At 40.3% G+C, this 21,810-nt stretch overlaps 1 protein-coding gene across 4 annotated transcripts in view; it reads left to right on the top strand.

Annotated features, from left to right (window-relative positions):
• The window catches only part of kst (spectrin beta chain, non-erythrocytic 5 kst), a 57,144-nt gene extending 39,832 nt beyond the window's left edge, over positions 1-17,312 (top strand). For 2 of the 4 annotated variants that reach the window (XM_090154350.1, XM_090154351.1), the window contains exons 5-32: positions 817-893; positions 1,139-1,335; positions 2,013-2,125; positions 2,190-2,377; positions 2,783-3,140; positions 3,200-3,421; positions 3,493-4,293; positions 4,361-5,056; positions 5,133-5,323; positions 5,394-5,520; positions 5,598-5,662; positions 5,728-5,809; positions 5,882-6,087; positions 6,157-6,397; positions 6,459-6,598; positions 6,661-6,931; positions 6,997-7,578; positions 7,644-7,844; positions 7,910-8,140; positions 8,199-8,527; positions 8,596-9,460; positions 9,531-10,270; positions 10,332-11,112; positions 11,208-14,733; positions 14,799-15,254; positions 15,431-15,562; positions 15,673-15,719; positions 16,398-17,312. In XM_090154350.1, the coding sequence (XP_090010476.1) occupies positions 817-893; positions 1,139-1,335; positions 2,013-2,125; positions 2,190-2,377; positions 2,783-3,140; positions 3,200-3,421; positions 3,493-4,293; positions 4,361-5,056; positions 5,133-5,323; positions 5,394-5,520; positions 5,598-5,662; positions 5,728-5,809; positions 5,882-6,087; positions 6,157-6,397; positions 6,459-6,598; positions 6,661-6,931; positions 6,997-7,578; positions 7,644-7,844; positions 7,910-8,140; positions 8,199-8,527; positions 8,596-9,460; positions 9,531-10,270; positions 10,332-11,112; positions 11,208-14,733; positions 14,799-15,254; positions 15,431-15,562; positions 15,673-15,719; positions 16,398-16,628 (12,096 nt within the window). In that variant the 3' untranslated portion in view covers positions 16,629-17,312. The remainder of the gene's footprint in view (positions 1-816; positions 894-1,138; positions 1,336-2,012; positions 2,126-2,189; positions 2,378-2,782; positions 3,141-3,199; positions 3,422-3,492; positions 4,294-4,360; positions 5,057-5,132; positions 5,324-5,393; positions 5,521-5,597; positions 5,663-5,727; positions 5,810-5,881; positions 6,088-6,156; positions 6,398-6,458; positions 6,599-6,660; positions 6,932-6,996; positions 7,579-7,643; positions 7,845-7,909; positions 8,141-8,198; positions 8,528-8,595; positions 9,461-9,530; positions 10,271-10,331; positions 11,113-11,207; positions 14,734-14,798; positions 15,255-15,430; positions 15,563-15,672; positions 15,720-16,397) is intronic. The other 2 variants (XM_090154352.1, XM_090154353.1) reach the window with 2 other exon arrangements.
• Positions 17,313-21,810: the final 4,498 nt, after the last annotated feature.

Raw genomic sequence — 21,810 nt, 5'->3', positions numbered from 1 at the left:
TTTGGTCGTTATATTCGGACGTTTTCTGAATTTGTACTAAGAAAAATATTCCCGCCATATTTGGAATACAAGTTTTGGGGGGCTTATGTTGTATCGAGTTTGTTGTCAGTCTTGTTATATTACGCGGAAAACGTTTAACAATAATATTTTTAGTCAGGACTACATTTATGCAAATATGTAAATTTTCGAGTGGTATCACTTAACATATTTGTGTTTTATTTTGGCAAGAATAATATTATAAAATGAGTAGGGAGGGCCGCGGAGATTACCGTGCGAGCCACCCGAAGAATGAAGGGCCCTTTATGACATTTCGCGGGCGGGCCCTGGATACCTTAGTTACGCCACTGCCGTTTATGGAAATAGGTTAAATATGTATGTTTCTACGTCATTTTCCATTTCTACTTTGACAGCTAAGCTTCTAGACTTTCAAGGTTAGCAGGCTTATTTCATATTTTTTTTTGACATGTGCCTTATGACATTACATAACGAACATTAGCGAATTTGTACTTTAAAGGCGGGGAAACTGATTTCCGCGTAGCTCTAGCGACACCCTGCCCTTGACTGTACTATTTAGTAACTTTTCACTTAAGTATACGTAATAAACCGTGGCTTAGTTCAAAAAATACTTTAAGATTTTTGGGAAAAATGTCATTTACCATTTTTTAAAGCAAACGATTCAAGTGCACTTAAATGTTTGACAGTTACCAAATATTTTCGCAATTTTTGATAACATAAAACCCTACACAGTGTAGTTGGAAAAGTGGTTTTTCTACTTTTCTATTTATTTTAATTTTTAAAAATCACCTTTCTTTTTAGGACGAAGATAACGAAAGCAGCGAAAAGAAGTCGGCCAAAGATGCCTTACTTTTATGGTGCCAACGAAAAACAGCCGGGTAAGGTTACGAAGTAGTCCTGTTTAGCATTTTAAAAATATGCAAATCTCCAATATAATAGGTCTTTTCATTTTCAATAGAGAAAGACCTTACATAACCGTTTTTCTTGTTTGCATAATCGGAGAGGGAGGGGGGGGATTACTATTACAAAGTGTAGAAGGAATATTTAACAGAGATGCGAATTTCTAATCTGTTCCTCGTCACGTTTTTTGAACCACCCACCCCTTCGCACCAAACCATTACAGTTATCAAGGAGTCAATATTCAAGACTTTTCAGTCAGTTGGAGAAATGGCTTGGGTTTCAACGCGTTGATTCATTCCCACCGTCCAGACGTTTTAGATTACAACGCTCTCGTCCCTCACAACCACATTGACAACCTCAACAATGCCTTTGACATTGCCCAAAGAGAGTTGGGCATTCCCAGACTTCTCGATGCCGAAGGTGTTTATGTTATTTATTTTTCGCTTTTTTTGAGAGGGTTATTGACCGCCGTAAAAATTATGCCATAACATTAACAATATTACAAATAAGAGTGGCCGATTACCAATGTTCGAATAATCTCTTTGAGGATTATGACTATAAATTCATATTATCTGATTTTGATATTTTAAATGCCATTTTTAAAACGTACATTTTACCAAGAACGTACCCATTTACGAAAGCTAAAAGTACTATGTAATCTAGCTTTAAAATCGCTATTTGGATTAAAACCGTAACGCCATCTGTTAGGGACGTATTACAAAAAAATGTCGATGCAATAATTGAGAATCGATCGACAAATTTTCAATTTATGATGAATGGAATGTTTTCTCATAAAATAGAAAACTAGATGGCCCTTTACAATTGAAAAAATGGAGAGGGGGTTCGTTTGATAGATTAGCTTAGTTCTTGATTTTACGTTCCATCTCGGTTTCAATATCGGTATACGGTTTAATTTAATATTGGCTAGCGTACAGGTAAACATATTTTACAGGAATTATATTTTAATATTATCGGTACAGACCAAAAAACGGTTTAATTTCGCGTTTCATATCGGGTGCGTTAATCCGGTAAATTATCGGTATGGGCCAAATATCGTCCAAGTCAAATTCCATAACTTAACAAGATTAAATGTTTAGATGTGGACACGAATAAACCCGACGAGAAGTCGGTCATTACTTACGTGGCTTCCTACTATCACACCTTTGCCAGGATGAAAAACGAGATGAAAGGCGGTCGTAGAATCGCCAATGTAAGTCGGATTAATGAGGTTTCATTCCATTCTACTTTTGTGTAAATACATTTTTGTATCGTAGATTGTAGCTCAAATGATGGAGTCCGATAAGCTGAAAAATAACTACGAAACTTTCACGACTACGCTTCTCGATTGGATTAAGCAGAAAATACACGAATTAAACGATCGAGATTTTCCCAACGCCTTAGAGGGGATTCAGAGGGAGTTGCTCAAATTTAAAGAATATAGAACCATTGAAAAACCTCTAAAGTAAGATAGCCGTCCATTAGAACATACTGTCATAAGTCTATAATTATATTTCCATAAGTGTGGTGTCCGTTAGCGCGTTTAATAAATGATAGCTATGTGTGGAGTCATTTAATAACTAACTACCTTCCCTAATGGATGTACCTCAACGTGAAAATCTGATAGCTTTGTGTCGCGAACGCGTCTAGCGGAATAGGTTTTTTTTTCTTTACCCAAAATAAAACATAATCATGGTTAGAAACAGATATCAGTCATCTAGGTGTGGATATTTACGGTTTAAGATACATCCTTTAGCGCCTAATGACTTTCTTTGAAGACCGCCAAAAATGTTTGGTCATACAAATTTGTGAATTTTAATTATTAACTTACATTTAGTTACATTCTTAATACCGTATTTATCTCGAGCAGATACCAAGAAAGAAGCGATATCGAAGCCTTACTATTCGCTATTCAGACCAAACAGAAAGCCCTTGGCCAACCGCTGTATATTCCCGCGGAGGGAAAATTAGCCCACGATATCGAAAGGGCCTGGGACTCTCTGGAAAAGGCGGAACATCACCGGGAAATCGCCTTAAGGGCGGAGTTAGTCCGTCAGGAGAAGTTGGCCAACTTGGCCTACCGATTCGAACGCAAAAGTGTGCTGAGGGAAAATTACCTCAAAGAAATGATTCAGGTGCTATCGGATCCGAGGTACGGGTCCAACATGTCGCAGGTTGAAGCCACCGTCAAGAAACACGAAGCGATAAGCGCCGACATTCTCGCTAGAGTAAGTAATTACTTACTTCATCTAAAGTACTTAACGATAATTAATACTTGCGATTGTAGGAGGAACGTTTCCATAATTTGACGGCGATGGCCGACGAATTAGTCAAAGAAAATTACCACGGCAAAGAGAAGATAAAGAAAAGAGAATGCGAAATACTGGAAAAATGGCGCGAGTTGTTGGAATTGCTCAAGAACCACCGTTTTAACCTGACGAATTTTAGTAAGCTTATGAGTATGCTGAGAGAAATTGATACCATCACGGATGAGATTAAAGAAATGAAGGTATTTTCATTTTTGACTCCCAGACCAAAAACGCGATTTTCCTTAAAATGTCCTCTTTTTTCCCCCAACAGGGAAGCCTTCTATCCGACGATTACGGGCGCCATTTGTTATCAGTCGAAGATTTAATGCAGAAACATAGCCTGGTGGAAGCCCACATCACTTCTCAGGGAGAGACCATTAAGAAATTGAACAACGCCGCCGTTCCTTTCATTAAAGAAGGCGTCAAAGAAGCGCCCATTCTTCAATCGAAACTGAACACCCTGAACAACGAGTACGATTCGCTGAAGCAACACGGAAAGATGCGAAGGGATAAGTTGGAGGAATCCCGCGTGTATTACCAATTTGTCCGCGATCACGAGGAAGAAGACGCTTGGGTGGTCGAAAGTCAACGTATTTGCAAAGCCGTCGTTGGCGGGAAAGACTTGCTGGGCGCCCTGTCTCAACAACAGAAGCACAAGAGTATGGAGGATGAAATGAGAACTCGCTGGCCGCGCTCTCAACGCGTCATGAAGGTCGGCGAACAACTGCTGTCCCAGAAACACCCGCAAAGTCCCGATGTGAAAGAACGTATCGAGGAATTGAACACCAATTGGGAGCACTTGCACCAACTGGCCAAGGTGAAGCAAAAACAACTCGAGGACATCATCGAAGCCCATCAGTATCACGCCGACGCTAATGAAGCCGAATCTTGGATGCGGGAGAAAATGCCGTTGGTGTCCAGTACCGATTACGGTTCGGACGAACCCAGCGCCCAAGCTTTGCTTCAAAGGCACAGTCGTTTGGACGAAGAAATTAAGGCTTATAGTGACGACATCGAAAGGCTTAACGAGCAAGCGGATAATATGATCAAATCGGGAATAGCCGACATCAACGTAAGTATTAACTTATTATTTATCTGGGCTGCGAAGAAATAGTAACAGTATTCGTCCTATTCTATAGATATTCGAAGCAGTCCCTGAAGAACCAGAACCAGAGGAATGGGTGGAAGAAGTGGTGATGGTTCCGGTTGAAGAGTGGGTTGAGAAAGTCGTCCAACGCGATGTCGTTCAAGACCTAGTTGAAGACCGACCAGTACCTCAAGTCAAAGCGTTGTACTCGTTTAGCGGACAAGGAATGGAAATGCAAAAGGGGGAGGTAATGATTTTACTTCAAAAGACTAATAACGATTGGTGGCAAGTTCGAAAAGGAGACAACAAAGACGGTTTCATTCCCGCATCTTACGTCAGGGAGGTCGAACCCAAAATTGTAAAGAAAGTTACCAAACGGACAGTCAAAGTTCCAGAGAAGAAGCGCGTCAAGGAAACTGTCATGAAACCCCAAATCGTTCGTAAAAAGAAGGCGGTCGCTGCCAAAACGTCTCCTAGTCGTTCCGAAGTCAAAGGAAAACCGCTTAAAAGATCCAACAGCAAACCCGAAAGCGAATCGGTTGAGCAAAGACAAAAAGCCATTAACGCTACATACAACAAGCTAATTCACCATTCTCAGGAACGAAGGCTGTTTTTGGATGATTCGATCAACTTGTTTGGCTTTTACAGTGAATGCGACGATTTTGAAAACTGGATGAAAGATAAAGAAAAGATGCTAACCACTCACGATCCAACTGAAAGTGTGGAAGTTATGAAGAAGAAGTTTGAGGTTGGTAGCGATCCGTCTGAACTGATGTGGTCCCGTTTCCTATTGAATTCTAACAAATTGTTTTGCACATATCCAGAATTTCCTCACCGACTTATCCGCCAGTAGTAAAAGAATAGCGAACATTGACGCGTTGGTCGAAGACTTTACCGTTAATAAACATAGTCAGTTACCAGCCATTAAGGCGAGGCAGAAACAGATCCACGATCGTTATAACAGGCTGAATAAATTAAAGACTGAGAAAGAAAGAAGCCTTGAAGGAGCTACAGGGTATGCATTATCGAATTGAAAGAATATATTAACAGTGGCCAGATGAACTTAAATTTTCATTGTTTACCAGGGTTGAGTTGTTTAATAGAACTTGCGACGAAGCACGCGATTGGATGATGGAAAAAGTAGTAAAAATGGACTCTGATGAAATTGGCAGAGACATGAAAACCGTTCAAGCTCTTCAAAGAAAACATCAAGTTCGTATTAACCACGGTTTAATAGAGTTTTGTGGTTATACCGAAATAATACTAATTTCGATCACTATAATCCATAGAATTTGGAAAGGGAACTAGCTCCAGTTGAAGAAAAATTCAACAGGGTCAATCTTTTGGCAGATTCGTAAGTTTTGGTAATGACTATTATCAATTTGGACTTTTTTAATAATTACCAAATCAATTGTATAGTGTTAAAGCATCCTATCCTTCTGAACGTAAGAACGTCACAGCTAGACAAAAAGAACTCCAAGAGCTTTGGGATACTGTTAAAGTAAGGTTTCTTTCTCTTTCATTTGAGACTCCTGGTTTTATAATAATAAAAAAAATCCTTTTATTTGCATAGGCAAAAGCGGCTGAAAGAAGAAGCAGACTGGATGAGTCCTTGGGATTGCAAATATTCCGAAACGGAACCAAAAGTCTGTTAGCTTGGGTTAGTGAGGTGAAACAAGCCCTAAATAATGACGAACCAGCCCGCGATGTGGTGACTGCCGAGAATCTCTTGAAAGACCACGGGGAATTAGAAGATGATATTAAAGCCCATCAAGACGAGTATGTCCATTTCATTCAGTCATTTCTCTAGAGAAATTAACTTACGTGTCTGCAAACCGTGTTTTCTAGGTTTTCAGATATTCAGGAGTTAGGTGCCAAACTTTTAAAACAGCAAAGTCCAGAATCCAAAGAAGTGGAGGCCACATTATTTCAGCTACAAGAGGAACAAGACGCGATCCATCGGGGATGGACTGAAAAAGGCGACTGGCTAAGACAGTGCATGGACTTGCAGTTATTTAACAGGGAAGCTGACCAGATCGACAGCATCACAAATAGTCACGATGCCTTCTTGGACTATGCCGCTTTAGGGGTAAGACTGACGGATTCGGACCATCCATTAGAACGTTATTTAATTTGTGTTTGATCCACAGACGACCTTGGATGACGTCGAAGGATTGCTCAAACGACACGAGAATTTTATCAATACACTAGTCGCTCAACATGATCGTTTGAAGTCTTTCAGTGAAATGGCGGACAAGTTGATTATCGCCAGGCATTATGAAAGCCAATAGTGAGTGTTTTACTAAATGACAAAACTATCAAGAATAATACTTGACTATTACGTTTTCTTAGCATTGACGAACGCCGTCGCCAGGTTTTGGCCAGACGCCAAGTGGTCAAAGATAAAGCTCTTCAGAGGAAGGGATTGCTGCTCGCGTCCCATTTATTTCAAGAATTCAAAGCCGAAGCGGATGAAGTGTCAGCATGGATTCAAGAGAAGCTAAAAACTGCCGCTGATGAGTCTTACAGGGATCTAACTAATTTGGAAAGGAAACTGCAGAAACACGAAGCCTTTGAAGCTGAACTTAAGGCCAATGAAGCAAGAATTCTAGTTATCAATGATGTAAGTTAACTGGCGACTGTTATGTATCTTAAATATTGAACCTAACAAAATAAATTCGTACTTAGACTGGTAAAGGATTGATGTTGGACAACCATTACGCCACCCAAGACGTGCAGAACCTCTTAGAAAAGCTAAATAAGCAGTGGGAAGAACTGAGATCTTTAACAATTGATAAAGGCCACAAGCTTCGTCAAGCAGTCGCCCAACACACCTACAATAGAACTTTGGAAGATGCCAGAACTAAACTGGAGGAATTACAAAACGCCCTATCCTCAGACGATATTGGGAACGACCTTCGTAGCGTCAAAGACCTTATGGTGAAACACCAAGTGTTGGAGAATGAAATTGCCACTTGGGAAACTAAGGTGGACGATTTGTCGAAGTTGGGCAAAGATATGGCCCAACAGGGGCATTTTGACGCACCCAATATTCTCAAAGCAACCAAAGGCGTGAATGAAAGGTTAGCGAAACTAAAGGGGCCTGCAAAAGAAAGGCGACATAAACTTGAAGAATCCCTCAAACTGCACCAATTCAACTTCGAGGTTGATACAGAACTACAGTGGATTCGCGAGCATTGGCCATTAGCGACTTCCACCGATTATGGACAGAGTCTCTTTGATTCTCAAAATCTCTACAAGAAACATCAAGTAATTAACAAATTTTTGATTCGCGGTAATTCTAGGGCAATTTATGACGTACGATTCTTTCGCAGAAATTGGAAAGAGAAATTGAAGGTCACCAGCCCATGATTGATAAAACAGTCTCAAACGGCGAAACATTGGTAAATCAGCGTCATTTCGCCAAAGATTTAGTCAAAGATAAATTGGAGGAATTGAAAGACAAATGGCAGGAGTTAAATGATCAGGCGGCTGAAAGGAAAAAGAAGCTTGATTTGTCCCTCAAAGCTCAACACGTAAGCTAAACCCTACCCTTAATCATTCTGTTAATATTTGCTTTACAAAATTCCCCCTCATTTAGTTCTTCTCTGAAGCCAATGAAGTTGAGCTTTGGATGAATGAGAAAACTGACATGGTGTCCAGTAACGATTATGGAAAGGATGAAGACGCTTCGATTAAACTTCTGACGAAACACAAAGCATTGGAATTGGAAATAGATACCTATTCTGGTCTGGTGACGGAAATAGGAACACAGGCTCAGAAAATGATAGATGACAGCCACCCTGACACTAAAGTTATCAGCAATAGAATGGTTAGGAAGGTTTTATGGCATTTTCGACCTTGGTTAATATTCCCTGTACATTTTAAAGCAATTGATCAATCAAGGCTTGAGAAATCTGCAAAAATTGGCCAACGTTAGGCGTCAGAAGCTGATGGAAATTAAAAACCAGCACGAATATTTCCGAGAGTCTGACGAGTTTGAGCAATGGATCAATGAAGAAATGCAGAGTGCCATGTCTGACGATTATGGCCAAGATTACGAACATTTACTTGTTATTCAGAGTAAGTTCAACGACTTCCGCCACAGAGTTGAATCCGGGCTTGATAGGTTCACCCAAATCGAAGACCTCAGCAAAAAACTTATTTCTGCCGATAGCCCTTACTCTGGTGAAATTGAAAAGAGGCAAGAGCAGTTGAGGTAATTATTATAAATAATGCGTAAAGATTTAGGCTTAATCTTAGGATTAAAATTTGACTCTTAACCAGACTCGCTTGGCATCAACTGCTGGAGCATATCAAAGCTAGGGACCAAAAACTTCAAGCGGCTGGCGAAATACATCGATTCAATAGAGATGTCTCTGACGCTCAGTTCCGAATCCAAGAGAAGTATTCCAGCATTCAGAGTGAGCTTGGCAAAGATCTTCGCTCTGTGCAGAGTTTAATAAGGAAGCACGATGGCTTTGAAAACGATTTAGTTGCCCTCGAAGCTCAGCTTCAGGTAATAGTGGACGACAGTGTTAGATTGCAAACTGCTTACCCTGGAGGAAACGCCGAACACATCCAAGAACAGCAAAACATTATTGTTGAGAACTGGAATACATTGCAAGAACGCTGCAGTCAACGTCACAACGAGCTAGACGCGTCCCTTCAGCTGCAAAAGCTGTTGTCGCAAGCTCGAGATTTGGAAACATGGGCTTCCGGTGTGTGCTCCTTATTGCAAACTGAAGAAAGAGTTCGGGATGTCGCCGCGGCGCAGATGCTTAAAGTCGAACACGACCGACTAAAAGCTGAGATTGAAGCGAGGGAAGATACTTTTAGCGCTGTCATGGAAGAGGGTCAAAACTTGATCGACGCTCAACACTACGCCAGTGTAGAAATAAACGACAAGATTCAGCAGTTGTTGTTAGTTCGAGAAAACCTTCATCAAGCCTGGCAAAGGAAAAAGGACTATTTTGATCAATTGGAAAGCTTGCAATGGTTCCAGAGAGATGCTAAGCAGTTGGATACATTGAGTAGTCAACAAGAAGTTTACTTGGGAAACTTTGACGTAGGAACGACTGTCGAAGAAGTGGCCATTCAAGCCAAGAAACATGAAGAATTCGAGAAACTAATGAATGCTCAAGATGAAAAGGTATTTTTACTTTGACTAGGTTTCACCACTTATGTCTCGTGTATTGAATCCATTTTTGTGAAAATTTCAGCTTTCAACTCTTCAGGACCAGGGCACCAAACTGATTCAGCAAAATCACTTTGCAAGTGACCTAATTAGGAGTAGAATCGACGAAGTAACGAGCAGAAGGAACAAAGTGAAAGAGATGAGCCGAAATAGAAAACAACGTCTAGCTGACGCGCTAATGTATGCCCAATTCAGAAGAGACGCTGGTGAAGCTGAAACTTGGATAAATGATAAGAAAATGAACCTCGATGTGGAAGAAGCTAAGGCGGAAGTGACGTCTCTCGAAGATAAGATGAAGAAACTCCAGAAGCATCAAGCGTTCAAAGCGGAATTAACCGCTCACAAGGACAGCATTATTGGAATTAAGGAAACTGGAGAAAGACTTTTAGCAAAACGCCACGAAGCCGCTCCAGAAATTCACAGCCAACTCGAGCACCTTCTGGGCAAATGGAACCAACTCTTAGACGCCTCTGCCAGTAGAGGTCGTGGTTTGGAAGAAGCCCAAGACATTCTGGAATTTAACAATCAATCTGAGCAGATATTAGCTTGGATCAGAGATAAGGAAATGATGGTCCAAGCTGGGGAGACTGGCGAAGACTATGAACATTGTCTCTCCCTACAACGTAAATTGAATGACGTAGATTCTGATATGCGAGTGGATGAAACTAGAATTAAGAATGTAAATGCCTTGGCCGATAAAGTTATTCGACAAGGGCGTTCCGATACAAGGTCGCTTCAGCAGAGGCGGGACGATTTAATTAACAAGTAAGGCTGCCTAACATTTTTTATTATTAATAGCGGTGTAACATTTTCCCCTAATTTTTAGATGGAAATCTCTCCAAGGAGCTTTAGAACAGTACAGGGAGAAATTGGCAGCCGCCTCTGAAATTCACGCCTTCAACAGGGACGTGGATGACACAGACGACAGAATTAATGAAAAAGTATCGTCGTTGTCCATTGAAGACGAATCCAAGAATTTGCAAACTGTCGAAGCCCTACAAAGAAAGCAAGAAACGACCGAGTTGGAAATCGCGGCGATTGAAAGGAAACTGAAGGACCACGATTCAGACACGAAGAAACTCGTGCAGAAATATCCCGAACTATCATCTCCAATTCGGAAGAAGGTTAACCAAGTGCAGGACAATTGGAGAAGATTAACGAATTTGTGTCAAACTAAGAAACAGCAGCTATCGAGTGCCTATACTTTACACAAATTCTTGTCCAATCACAAGGAACTCGAACTTTGGGTGTCGGACATGATTAAACGTATGACGTCTGGAGAACTGGCGTCGAATATTCCTGAGGCTCAAAGCATGCTTCAACTTCATGAGGAAAGGAAGGCTGAGATCGACGGTCGACAAGAAGTGTTCCGTTCTTTGAAGGAATACGGTCACGCTCTTTTGCAACAGAAACATAAAGCGAAAGACATTCTCGAAGAGACCCTATTACAATTGGAAGAAATGAGAATGACTTTAACACAAGCTTGGGAAGCTAGAAAACATCAACTGACGCAATGTCTCGAACTTCAAGTCTTTAAAGAACAGGCTGAACAATGCGATTCCTGGTTGGCGTCCAAAGAAGCGTTCCTTAATAATGAAGATCTTGGAGTAAGTCGATATACCTTAAATACTTTTGTCTTGCGTAGTTTATACAGCATAGTTGCGGTAGCTCATAATTTCATGTCTGCCGTATATTTATTTAGGATTCGATGAGTAGTGTGGAAACTTTGTTGAGGAAACACGAAAACTTTGAGAAAACGATGGTCGCCCAAGCAGATCGTATAGAACAGTTCGAGTCATCGTCGATGGCGTTAGTGGCTGCTAAACACTACGATAGTGCAGCTATACAAGCTCGCTGCGCGGCAATCGCCCAAAGACGAGATCGTCTAAAAGAAGGGGCGTTGATTCGAAAGAGAAAACTCCAAGAATCGAAACAGTTGCAACAGTTCTTGAGGAACATTTACGAAGTTGTGGGATGGATTCACGAAAAAATGCAGGTCGCCACTGACGAATCGTACAGAGATCCGACTAATCTGTTGACCAAAATCCAAAAGCACACCGCTTTCGACGCTGAACTGTCCGCTAACAAGGGTAGAGTCGACGCCGTACTTAACGAAGGTGAGAAACTGATCGGTGCCGGCCATTTCGCTTCCATGGAAATTCAAACTAAAATTCAGGAGCTGGAAGCCCTATGGCAACAACTTCAAGATAACACCAAGTTGAAGAAAGAACGCCTTCAAGACGCCTATCAAGCTTTGTTGGTGACCCGAATGTTCGACGACTTGGATCACTGGATGGATGACGTCGAAAATCAGCTTCAAAGCGAAGATCACGGAAAAGACTTAACGTCGGTACAAAATCTCCTGAAGAAACACCAGCAGCTAGAGACTGACATTAACAATCACGCAGAAAATCTAGAGCAAGTGAAGGACTTGGCCGCGAGCTTCCAAACTTGCGATCATTTCATGAAAGACGAAATTCAAGAAAGGTCTCTCGCTCTCGTAAACCGATATCAAACGCTCCACGAACCCATGCAGATTCGGAGGGAGAACTTAGAAGACGCACTCCTACTTTATCAGTTCTACAGAGATATTGAAGACGAAATCTTGTGGATTAAAGAGAAGGAACCGATGGCTTCATCCACCGAGCTCGGAACTAGTCTGCACTCCGTGCAGAACTTGCAAAAGAAACACGTCGCTTTGGAATCGGAAGTTCATTCTCACGAACCACTTATCGCCACCGTTACTAGCAAAGGACGTCAGATGATCAGAAGTAATCATTACGCGACCAACATCGTCGAAACCAAACTTCAAGAACTTCAAGGTCAACTACAAGGGCTGAAGGACATGGCCAGTGTTCGTCGACTGAGGCTTTTAGACGCTGTAGAATCGCAGACGTTTTATTCCGAAGCCAGCGAGGCAGAATCCTGGATGAAAGAAAAGAGACCGGCTTTATTGAGTAGCGACCTGGGAAGAGACGAAGATTCGGTGCAATCCTTGATGAAGAAATTAGATGGCTTAGACAGAGACATAAGCAACTTCCAAAGTAACATTTTGAAACTTTCCAAACTCAGTCAAGGCTTAATCGAAAGAGGACATTTTGACGGGGAGAATATTAGAGTGAAGCAAGCTGAAGTGGAAGCTCATTATCAAGAACTGCAAGTTCTAGTTGACGAACGCGAACGTAAGCTCATTGAGAGTAAGAAACTCTTCGCGTTCTTGAGAGAATGCGACGAAGTCTCGACGTGGATTCAAGACCAAATGATCGTGGCTAGTTCGGAAGACTACGGAAAAGACGTGGAGCATGTAGAAATTCTCATTCAGAAGTTCGAAGCATTCACAAACTCCTTGCAGTCGAACGAAGACAGAGTTACCGTTATTAAAAACACGGCTAAATCGTTAATCAACGAGAATCATCCGCAGTCCGATTCAATCAAAGCTAAAAGCGCGGAGATATCGAAATTTTGGAAAAATTTAAACGATATTACCCACTCTCGTCAAGACGCCCTGATGGGAGCTAAACAAGTACACACTTTCGATCGAAGCGCCGACGAAACCATCTGCTGGATTCACGAGAAACAATCCACGCTGCTGAACGAAGATTATGGTCAGGATCTCGAAAGTATTCAGGCTCTAATGAGACATCACGAAGGATTCGAACGCGATCTAGCTGCCGTTAAAGAGCAAGTGGTCATGTTGGTGGAAGAAGCCCGTCGTTTGGCCACGCAGTTCCCCGACGCCAGAGAACACATCGACGCCAAACACGAAGAAGTGTCAGAAACGTGGAATCAACTGCTGGAAAATTCCGCTTCAAGAAATAATAGGCTAAGTCAAGCCGAAAAACTTCAAGCGTACTTTGACGAATACCGGGAACTGATGGCTTGGGCCAACGAAACTATGGCCATAATTACTTCGAGCGACCTTGGCCAGGATGTGGCCGCGGCGGAGGCGTTGTTGGATAGGCACAAAGAGTACAAGGCGGAAATTGACACGCGATTGGACGCGTTTACTAAATTCCATGATCAGGGCGAAGCTTTGATCGCCGGTGGTCATTTTATGGCTGACGAAATTAGAGAAAAAGTTCAAAGGCTGGATCGGGCGATCGAGAATCTTTTGCAGACGTGGAAAAAGCGGCAGCTACTTTACGAACAGAGTTTGGATACTCAACTATTTAAACGAGACGCCGATCAGCTAGAGGCTTGGATTCAAAGTAGAGAGGGTATTTTGAAAGACAAGTACTACGGAGAGTCCATAACCACCGTCGAGGAAATGATTAGGAAACACGAAGATTTCCAAAAAACAATAGAGTCCCAAGAGGACAAGTTCAACGCCCTCAAAAGGATCACCAAACTTGAAGAGGCCTTCAGGAAATTGAAATTGGAGGAAGAGGAACAGAAGAAACAGGAGGTGTCAAGAAGAGAACAAGAAAGAGTCGACGCCATGAAAAAGAAAGAACAGCAAAGAATCTTGCAAGAAAGGAAAAGGGAGGACGAAAGACGCCGCACTCAAGAAATTGTTTTCAAATCTAGCGACGATATGGAGATTACCAATGGTGACAGCAAAACGGAAGTTCCCGAGATTCGTCCGCACGGAATGATGTTCAGGGCCGCCAGCCAGAAGTCTTTGAACGACTCCAGTGATAAACCATTAACGCCCATGATGAGGGTCGGTTCTATGAGGGTTGAAAGTTTGACTCCTAGTAAGAAGGAGAATCTGCTGGGTATCAAGAGATCGGAAAGCTTTAAGTTGGATGAAAGAACTAAGAAACCGAAGAGAACGCCTAGTTTCACCACCAGGAGGCGAGCCAACCAAGCTGCTTCGGGACATAACAGGCCTCGTTCGATGGACGACCTTCCTCCGGTGGACATTGAAGGCTTCCTAGATCGTAAACAAGAACTGCAAAGCGGAAGCAAAAGAGCGACTATCAGGTCTTGGAAGACTTACTATACAGTTTTATGTGGCCAACTTCTGTGTTTCTTCAAAGATAAAGATGGCTTCATTGACAACGTGGCGGCGGCTCCACCAGTAAATTTACTTCAGGCGAAATGTTCCAGGGCTTTAGACTATACCAAGAAAAAGAACGTTTTCCGAGTGCAGTTATCGGACGGGGCTGAATTCCTGTTCATGGCATCTGACGAGAAACACTTGCAAGAATGGTTGGATAAAATAACTTTTCACGCTTCCCTACCTCCTAGTATGCAGCTACTGAGCTACGATGCTCATATGAAAGGTAAGAACGTGTCATTTTTAAACTAATAGAAATATATTCGAAACATTTTTATTTTCACTCAAAAGGGCGCAACACTTGGGCAGCACCCGATATGCCGGAAGTGACGGGTAATGCCACGTCTAGCGCGTCTAGTCGAACATCTTCCCCGGAATCGCATCGCAACTCGGGGATATCGAAGTATCCGGATGGAGGAAATCAACATAGTCCCAACAATTCTTCTACCAACTTCAACTCGGCGTCTGACGAAGTATATAATTCTTCAAAGCCTCCTATTCCTCCTCGGGCGCCACTCAATCGTGGATCTTCCGAACCGGTTCCATTCGACAACCGGGTTTCCGTCAAGTCTAGGATACAACAATTCCAGACGTCACCCACGAGACCAGCACCCGTCTACACTCCAGGGAGCTCCCCGGAAGGAGGTTCTAATTACGCGTCTGGAAACCACCAAAATGGCGTCAACAACGGGGGAACAGTCAACAACGGAGATTCGACATTACCCGAAGATTCTGTGCCTTACGAAAGTAAGACCATAAATTTAAAGATTATTAAGTTTTCACGCTTAATTCAGTAACAATTAGCTTGAGAAGAAATTCCAAAACACTTGGTGATATAATTACTGGGCTTTTTTAAGTTTGTTTTGCGGAATTTTATTTTTATTTGCGATTAACTCTAATTTACCATTAAACCCCTTAACTAGAAGCAGTACCAATTAACCCCGCATCGCCACCTCCCCTCCCCGACAACCCTCCGCCTAATCGAGGTAAGACCAGAGTGGAAGAATCTGACGACGATTTAAAATTTGCCTCCGATAATGAACAAGAAAGACAGCGTGAGTGTACATTTCATTATCTACTCCCAATATGCTTGTTTGGCTTAATGTTAGTTGAAAAGCGCTTAATTTATACACATACTTAAATAATTCTTAATTACTTCCTCCAGTTTACCGTCAGAACCAAGGAAGCCGAGAAAACGCCTCTTTTAGACAGGTTAGTATTTCTTTCAACGTCCTATCTTTTGAGTAAATGTTGATTTTCGCAAAAGTGAAAACGACGCGACGGCGAGCGACGCAAAAAAACGAATTAGGCTTAAACGGCCACAAAATCGTTTGAAAATTCATGCCAAATTTCAGTTAGCTCCTTCCCTTCCATCACGCGACTCAGACATACCTTCCCGCTTCCAAAATTTCCCGATTCTGTAGCCCCACCATATAATTAAAACTGTTATGTGGCCCATAATGCGATATTTTTCGTGGTGAACCTTGCCATCTACGAGCAACAAACACAAGGAGAACGCAGCTAGCCTTTAAACACGCTAACGAAGGGTTGTGTACGTATTTCATTGGACGAGCGTCACGAGCCTTTAGGCTGAACGTTTTACGGGTGGGGGGGAAGACAATTTCCGAATTTTCCCCTTCCGACGGCAGCAGGCGCTAAAGCGTCTAGCTAATGAAAAATGTACACAAGAAAATCCACGACTTTTGACGGATTGCGTTCTCCTTGTGTGGGGTGTTGTGTTTGTTGCTCCTAGTTGCCATCGTGACTTTTTGGCCTTGTGAAACATCTCTTCACGCCTAACATCGATTTCTCCCGTCGACGCTCTCTGGCGTTTCGGTTTGGCCCTAGTTAAAACCGTACTTAACTGATATGACCATCTGTTTTTTGCAGTCTTATCAAGACCAGAAAGGAATGCCATCGCAAGCCAATGTTGTAAGACACATGTCTCTACCACCTAAAACAATGCCTCCTGGTGGATACCACACTAAGAACTCTGGCACGTTAGATATGAGGCATAGGACACCATCTTCGGATGGGTCTTCCGAGGGCGAACTTTACTCGAACGAAAAGAAAGGGAAGAAAAAAGGGGTATTCCACGGTTTCTTCAAGTCAAAGAGATAAGCTAAAATAAAACAAGTTAAAAAACCACTTTAAAAGGAAACCTTTTCCCCATATTCCATTTCTTAAACGGAACAAAATTTTCCATTCATAAAAAAAAATTCAATATTCCAGACCGACTATCCATTCGGTCATCATTTTAAATCGAGAAATTTCTATGTACAATTTTTGAATCTTTTACAAAACTTTATATATTCCCGAATATATATAGAAAAATGTGGTCCAATTTTTATTAAGTAAACGTTGAAAACGGAAGGATAATTTTATTATTAAAATGAAAACCCTTTAAGTGAAAAAAAAAGGAATAAAAATTGTCTGACGTTATTCACATTCAAGGAGTGCGTGTGAATTGGGTTTTCGTTTTAAATTAGTTTATTGAGCTATTACGTTAAATATGTACATACGAAAAATAAATTACAAAAGATGAGGGAGAAAAAAAAGATGCTTATATTTCAAATTTAAATTGAAAGAATTATAAATGGTGTAAATATTGTTTTAGTCCTTCCAGATTTTTCGTTTTATCCACCCATAGTTTGATTTACGTGTGAAAAGTATTTGTACTTTGAGGGTTTTTTGAACCTACAATTGTAGTTGCGGAGATGCCATAAACACAGCGATTGTTTTACGTGTAATTTCGAACTTTTGTAAAACTTTACCAATAAAACTAAATTGGTAAAATTATTTCCACAGGAAGTTAGTTATTACGCGTTAAATTAAGATTTCAACGTCCATTTCTCTTTAAAGTACATTTTATATTTTTTTGGACATAGGAAGAAAACTATGTGAAATAATTTATTTTCATAACCAGTGTAGGAATTTAAATAAAAGAAACGCAATAAATAGCGCTTGTTTGAGTCAACGTGTTTTTTACAATTTTTAAATTTCGCGGGCGAGGTCAGGCCAAGTTACTTACAAGTTTCATCACCAGGTGGCGGCCCGACATTTTATTGGATGTTCTGAAATGCAGCTGCTTATAACTTCTAAATAAGAATATTTAATTTCAGGTAAGAAAGGTTAATGAAGTTAATTTTTATCCGACTTCAAAAGGATTTCTGTCATAAATATATAATATTTATCTTACGAGATAAGTGTCAACCTCCGGATATTGCTAATGTTTTGTGTGACGCGTTTTTATTTTCTCGCGTCGCGTGTTTTTATTTTTAAAACATTCCGTTATTTAGGCCTTTAAGGCGAAGGTGCAAGTTAAGACCATAAATATAAGAAATGTATATAAAGGTCTAGATAAATTTCGAGGCGTCTAAGCCTAACATAAAATACGGAATTGACACCTAGCAGACACCGAGGAAGGCACGTGACCAAGAGTGCGAGCTCTCTTAGCATTTTAGTACTAAGTTCTAGACCTTTCCGCAGGCCGTAGTCTTTAGACACCATCTGTTGGTGACTTTTAGTATAGTTTTTAAGCAGGAGACAATGGCTCTCGCGACGATAGCACGAGCTTTCTTACCGATAGATAGCGCCTTATAAGGATAGCCTGCAGAAATTACGCGTTTCTGCTAGCTGTCACCTACGTATTCACTCCCTTTGAAATATTTTATCTAGACCTTTATATAAGTTTCCTATATCTATGGTTAAGTCTTGACTATCGGCCGAAGTACCGCGTATCGGTTTAATTTCATAAATAAATATATTTGTTTCCTCGAACGTTGTTGGTATTTTTTACCTCTTCAACCGTGTTCATTATTCTTATAAAACTTGTAGAAAATATATTGCAACGGGAAACTACATAATATACATGTCATATTTCATTGGGAAAATATACAGAGTAGTCCAACGAAAAGCAGTCCGATAGAGCACGGCCAACTATGATCTCGCGCTATAGCGACCAACCCATTCGTGGAAGTTTCTATGTTAACCTACAAGCAAAAGATATCTGTATGAGCACCCATAGCGGAATATTAGTTTTATATGAAACAAGGTATCCCGGAAATTTAAGTACACACAATCCCCCCGAATGTATTAACTATATTTCAAATATTTAATTTATATTTGAACAAATTTCCAATCATTTTGTACTTTAACTTTTAAACCCAAGAGGAATTTTATCGAAAACATATTTTTCGAGTTACCTGGTTTTGGAAATAAGGTAGAGAAACGTGAGCACGTTAATTTAAATTAATTTTTAGGGAAAACGAATTTTTCGAGTTACCTGGGTTTGGAAATAAGGTAGCGAAACGTGAGCACGTTAATTTAAATTAATTTTTAGGGAAAACGAATTTTTCGAGTTACCAGTTTTTGGAAATAAAGTAGCGAAACGCGAACGAGTTAGATGGCGCCTTTACAAGGTTCGTAAAAGAAAAGCACTATGGCGCCTTTATAGACTTCGGCGGATAAAGTAACCGCAAAAATTTAAATTATTCATAAAAATTTCGGTTATTTATTATTTATGGATATTATTCGCGGTTATAAGTTTTTATTCGGATAGTTTTCGGCTATGGATAAATACAAATAAAACGGATATTTCGTATCCAAACGACGAGCTCTACGCCTGTATCAATTGGCACGAAATTCAAATATGACAATAGTGCGTACGCGGGTTGTGGGGTCCCGCGAATTGGCCAAAAATCTCACTAAAAATAAAAATTCTTAGTGCAACTGAAATCGTAGTTCAAAAATGATCAGTACCAACTAAAAATATAATATTCAAACAATACAATCTCAATTTTAAAAAAGTACGTACATTTTAAGACGAAAATCGGCAAAAATCACTTAAATGGGCAAATACCCCACTTCCGGGACCCCGATCCCAAAAATTATGAAAATCCCGTCGAGGCTATAATAGTGCCTACCGATTGAGATATCAATCGCCTTTGTACCACTAACGTACCGCGAGCAATCGTGTGTACGGCATAATCGTGTGTACGGCGGCGGCTACACAGTAGGTGATCGTAATACACACAAATCCCTATGGATTGTGTGTAAAAATAACCTAAGCCTCTAAGCCTTATAAAAAACTGTATGAGTGTATCGCCACGCTCGTTATAGCTTGGCTCACGGAATTTCGGCGAATGGGTGGGCCGCTATAGCGCGAGATCAAAGTTGGATAAAGTAATGGCAGTGTTACGTAACACAACGTCATCCATTCTTTTTCCTATTCATAAAAAATTCGCGCCCACAATGGCGGCCATGGCCAAAGCTAAGGAGTGCTACTACTCTATTCGCGACTTCTGTCGGCTACTCTTGAGATGTATGCATAGCCCGGGTTCTCCAGAATGTCCGATGGCCAACTCTAACATCGCGCCGGACGGTCAAACGTCTGAAAACGTCGGCCCAGAAGAATTCATTTGTGCCATCCTCAGTGAAGGACTGGAATTATCTTCCAGACCATCTAAAATGTCTATACCGATCCGCGTAAAATTCTTAAAGGAATTTAAACTGTACTGTATTTAATATTTTTCTGTAGTTTTCTTTGTAACGCTCTGCCTCTGGCGTTATGGGCATCACATTTTGCTGGTTTAATAAACATTAGAACTTAGAACTTTCACATTATACATCGTCAGGTGGAGCAATATTGGACAAGGAAAATAGCGTCTATCATAAGATTATATATATAATTTAATAAGGCTTAAATTGTAATAACCACAGATCATGCTTTTTTCTCTGACTCTTGGGCATTGTCAACTTCACAGTATTTTTGTAGTCTCTTGGTTCATCAAATAAATTACATAATTTAAATATTTGCTCATTTGAAATGTATAACTGTATTTAATAGTTCTGTGGCAATAGTAAATTTTTAAATAGTTCTCGAAGTGAACCAAATAGTTTGTGTATTGATCGATACATATTTGACATGACAAAACATTCCTTCACATGGTAAACGCCATCAGAGTAGAATTTTGAAATATCCGAAATTTTTCTAGATGGCCCAAACAGTGTGAAACGTATCAATTTTAAATTATCTTAAAAAGCGAAAAAAATATTATTTTTTTTTCCTTTTTTTTTCATTCCGAATTTAAATAAATTTATATTTAAATTAAACACCGCTTAAATTACCATCAAAAGTTTTTTTTTTAATAATTATTGATTCCCGTCCCGCCAAAAGGTATATATAAGCGCCATCTAGTGTAAATCGATCCTCAAAGGGTTTGTTTAAGCGTATTATGAAGTGCAGGAGTCCAACCATTGTTCACATCATCATTTTGTAAATTTAAGATCTGCGCGCTTTGATAGGAACCAAAGCCAGTTATAACTAAAAAATATAAAAGAATTAACGATAATAGCCCCAAAGTTAAACGAGGAAAAGATAACTTGGAGCAATTTTATCTATTTACCAAATAATAATAACAATACATAATCTTGGCCCGAACAACAAGATAATTTTTTGAAAACCCTTATATCATGTCCTAGAAAAACCTCTTCAAATGAAAGTGCTTGTCGGAGGTCATAGCTTTCGATTACTATGCTTAAAACGGTTACCCTCTTTTAAAGATGTTTCGTGAAGATGGTTTCTAACCCCACTTTAACGAGTTAAAAGGTTAAGTCAAATCGAGTTCAATTAGTTGTCCAATTCAAGTTGCCCCAATTAGCTGGCCAACTCAAGTTTAAAACTAGTCTAGCTGTACCAAACAAATGGGCTTTAAGTCCAAAATGTCGGAAGTATACAGTGATTTCAGTATCACGTGGCAAGACGTCACCTGTGCTTTTTCCCATAGAGAAAAAATCCCGCACAAAATGGCGGCCATAACCTAAGCTACGAACTGAAACTACTCTATACGACTCTCGGGTTTAAGTAAATTACGCGTAGAGATTTATTGAACAATAGTTCCGGGGGAAGCTTTTTCCCTCAGTTTATTACTTCCTAAAGATACTTGTTTAGTACACCTCTTTGGCATGACAGTACATATTTTTCGACCTCTCGCAGTATCTGGTAGCGTAATTGAAGGGGTGTTTTTCCCTTATCATATATTATTTCTATTAAATTGTCGCCCGGTGAATCATCGCTGTTAATCTTTTTTAGTTACTACGTACTTGGAAAACTGATAAACCCTACTTTTTTACGCACTAAAAATTATTATTAGCTTCGAGTACAAATCTAGCTAATATTTAATATACTTTTTAAAATAATGCTTAACACATTTGAAATTAATTGTTATTTGAAAAAGAAAGAAAAACTATATTATAAAAGTACAAATATTTTATTATCGTATGTAATGAAAAGGATATTATT

Source organism: Leiobunum rupestre, chromosome 7 (genome assembly GCF_980474605.1).
Source record: "Leiobunum rupestre chromosome 7, qqLeiRupe1.1.hap1, whole genome shotgun sequence".
Classification (NCBI taxonomy): Eukaryota; Metazoa; Arthropoda; class Arachnida; order Opiliones; family Sclerosomatidae; genus Leiobunum; species Leiobunum rupestre.
Note: the sequence above shows the minus strand (reverse complement) of the source record. Positions and strands in the feature narration are given on the sequence as shown.